A 2,181-nucleotide genomic window follows, 5' to 3' on the forward strand; every position below is an offset into this window, starting at 1 on the left:
CCTTAAGGACCAGAATCCATCTTTTCCTTTATATTTGTAAAAATGGGCATACTTTATATAAGAAATGATGAAAGAAGATAGAAGAAGTAAAAATCATCTGAGTGTGGGCCTGAAGTGAGATTTTGCTTCTAGAAACCAGCTCTTTTCATTTTTAGGGAACTTTATAATTAATTAGTTGTTTGTATCTTGGCTTAGCGGTGGTTACTTGAAAATAAAGATGTGTCCTGCTGTGTTAATGGGGCTTATTAATGAGTCAGCGCTGCTGTCCTCTAAAATTCATTCATCTATGAAATTTGAAACTAAAAAGATTTTCTGATTTTATAGATAGCTGAAGTATTGATAACACCAAGGAAATCTGTCACAATTTGAAAATATAAGCAAAATTTGATTTCCAGACACTACAGAAAAAGAAGTAAAAATGGTAAGAAACTTTTTCTTTAATCATAGGTACTATTTCTTCATACATGTACAGATGTTTGTAGTATTGCCTCAATATATTTGATTCTATTTTTCATTTAACTTGAATTCTACTACATAGTGTAACAATTCAAATAATATAGAAATATAAGTGGCCCCTTCCCCCACTGTCTAGAGAAAGAACAACTGTTATGTCTAGTGGTCCTTTTCCTAGTGTTCATATACAGGGATGGGCAAAAATGGGTTTACAGTTGTATGTGAAACACAGTTTATTCTTGTATTGTTATTTATTTATTATTGTATTATTAATTTGTATTACAACTATAAACCTACTTTTGTCCACCCCTGTACAGTAATCCCCCCATCCGTGGCTTTGCTTTGCTTACCCCTTGTCAACCGCAGCCCAAATATTATATGGAAAATTCCAGAAATAAGCAATTCAGATTCACCTCACTTCATCAAGTAGGCATTGTGTCATCATCACCTCACAAGACAAGGAAGGATGAGTACAGTACAGTGAGATATTTTCAGAGAGAGAAATATCACATTTACATAACCTTTATTGCAGTATATTGTTAAATTATTTTATTCATTGTTAATCTCTTACTGTGCCAAATTTATAAATTACACTTTATCATAGGTATGTATGCACAGGGAAAAAACAGTATATAGAGGGTTTAGTACTATCCGTAGTTTCAGACATCACTGGGGGTCTTGGAATGTATCCTCCGCGGAGAAGGGGGACTACTGTAGTCTTATTTTCACACAAATGATAAAGCATAGTTATGAGTTATGCAGCCTGAAAGGTAGGTGGTGCGTTGCTTGGTCTCTTCACATGGGTTTTAACTGAATTTTCACGTTTCCAGCGTCCATTGCGAATTTTTGTGAATGATGATCGCCACGTGATGGCAAAGCATTCTTCTGTTTATCCAACCCAAGAGGAACTGGAGGCAGTCCAGAACATGGTGTCCCACACAGAACGGGCTCTCAAAGCTGTGTCTGATTGGATTGATGAGCAGGAGAAAGGCAGCAGTGAACAGGCCGAGTCCGAGAACTTGGACGTGCCCCAAGAGGATGAGAGCAAAGAAGGGGCCGGGTAAGTTTGAGGTTTTGTTGTGGTTTTTTTGTTTGTTTTTCTTCTTTCTAGGGAGACTGATTAGTCTAGAGTTGAGCATTTCCTTTCTGAAGAAATCCAGCCTTTCTGGGTTCTGGCCAGACTGAATCCCTCACATAGCATGCGTTGATCTGTCCTTCAGGGAGCAAAAGACGGAGCATATGACCAGAACCCTGCGGGGTGTAATGCGTGTTGGCCTTGTGGCAAAGGGCCTCCTGCTCAAGGGGGACTTGGACCTGGAGCTGGTGCTGCTATGCAAGGAGAAACCCACAACTGCCCTTCTGGACAAGGTGGCTGACAACCTGGCCATCCAGCTCGCTGTGAGTGTGACCACATCCACTGGGTGGGGCAGAGGAAGAGATGCCCAACTGTGACATGTGCCAAAAGACATACTCTACACCCACCCTTATACCTGCTGTGCTCACACCTCAATAGGGAAAGGACTGGGTGCTGCAGAGCCACTTAGGATCTGAGGACAATGGCTGGGTGACTGCAGTGGTGCCCGGACACTGGCTTCGAGGAAGGACCCAGTACCTACCATATACTAGACTGCACTGTTCTAGGGCCTCAGTAGGCTTAAATTTCACATCCAGACTCCATTGGATGGCTGGGTCGGGGGATGGATGAATAGATAGTATAATTAACTCTTT

At 41.0% G+C, this 2,181-nt stretch overlaps 1 protein-coding gene across 4 annotated transcripts in view; it reads left to right on the forward strand.

Moving 5' to 3' along the window:
- The first annotated feature begins 312 nt into the window (after positions 1-312).
- Positions 313-2,181, forward strand: part of ILF3 (interleukin enhancer binding factor 3) — a 20,414-nt gene continuing 18,545 nt past the window's right edge. For all 4 annotated transcript variants that reach the window (XM_006765771.2, XM_015565333.1, XM_015565334.1 and 1 more), the window contains exons 1-3: positions 313-421; positions 1,284-1,513; positions 1,674-1,851. In XM_006765771.2, coding sequence (XP_006765834.1) covers positions 419-421; positions 1,284-1,513; positions 1,674-1,851 — 411 coding nt within the window. In that variant the 5' untranslated portion in view covers positions 313-418. The remainder of the gene's footprint in view (positions 422-1,283; positions 1,514-1,673; positions 1,852-2,181) is intronic.

The sequence above is a fragment of the Myotis davidii genome, unplaced genomic scaffold, assembly GCF_000327345.1.
Source record: "Myotis davidii unplaced genomic scaffold, ASM32734v1 scaffold1439, whole genome shotgun sequence".
Classification (NCBI taxonomy): Eukaryota; Metazoa; Chordata; class Mammalia; order Chiroptera; family Vespertilionidae; genus Myotis; species Myotis davidii.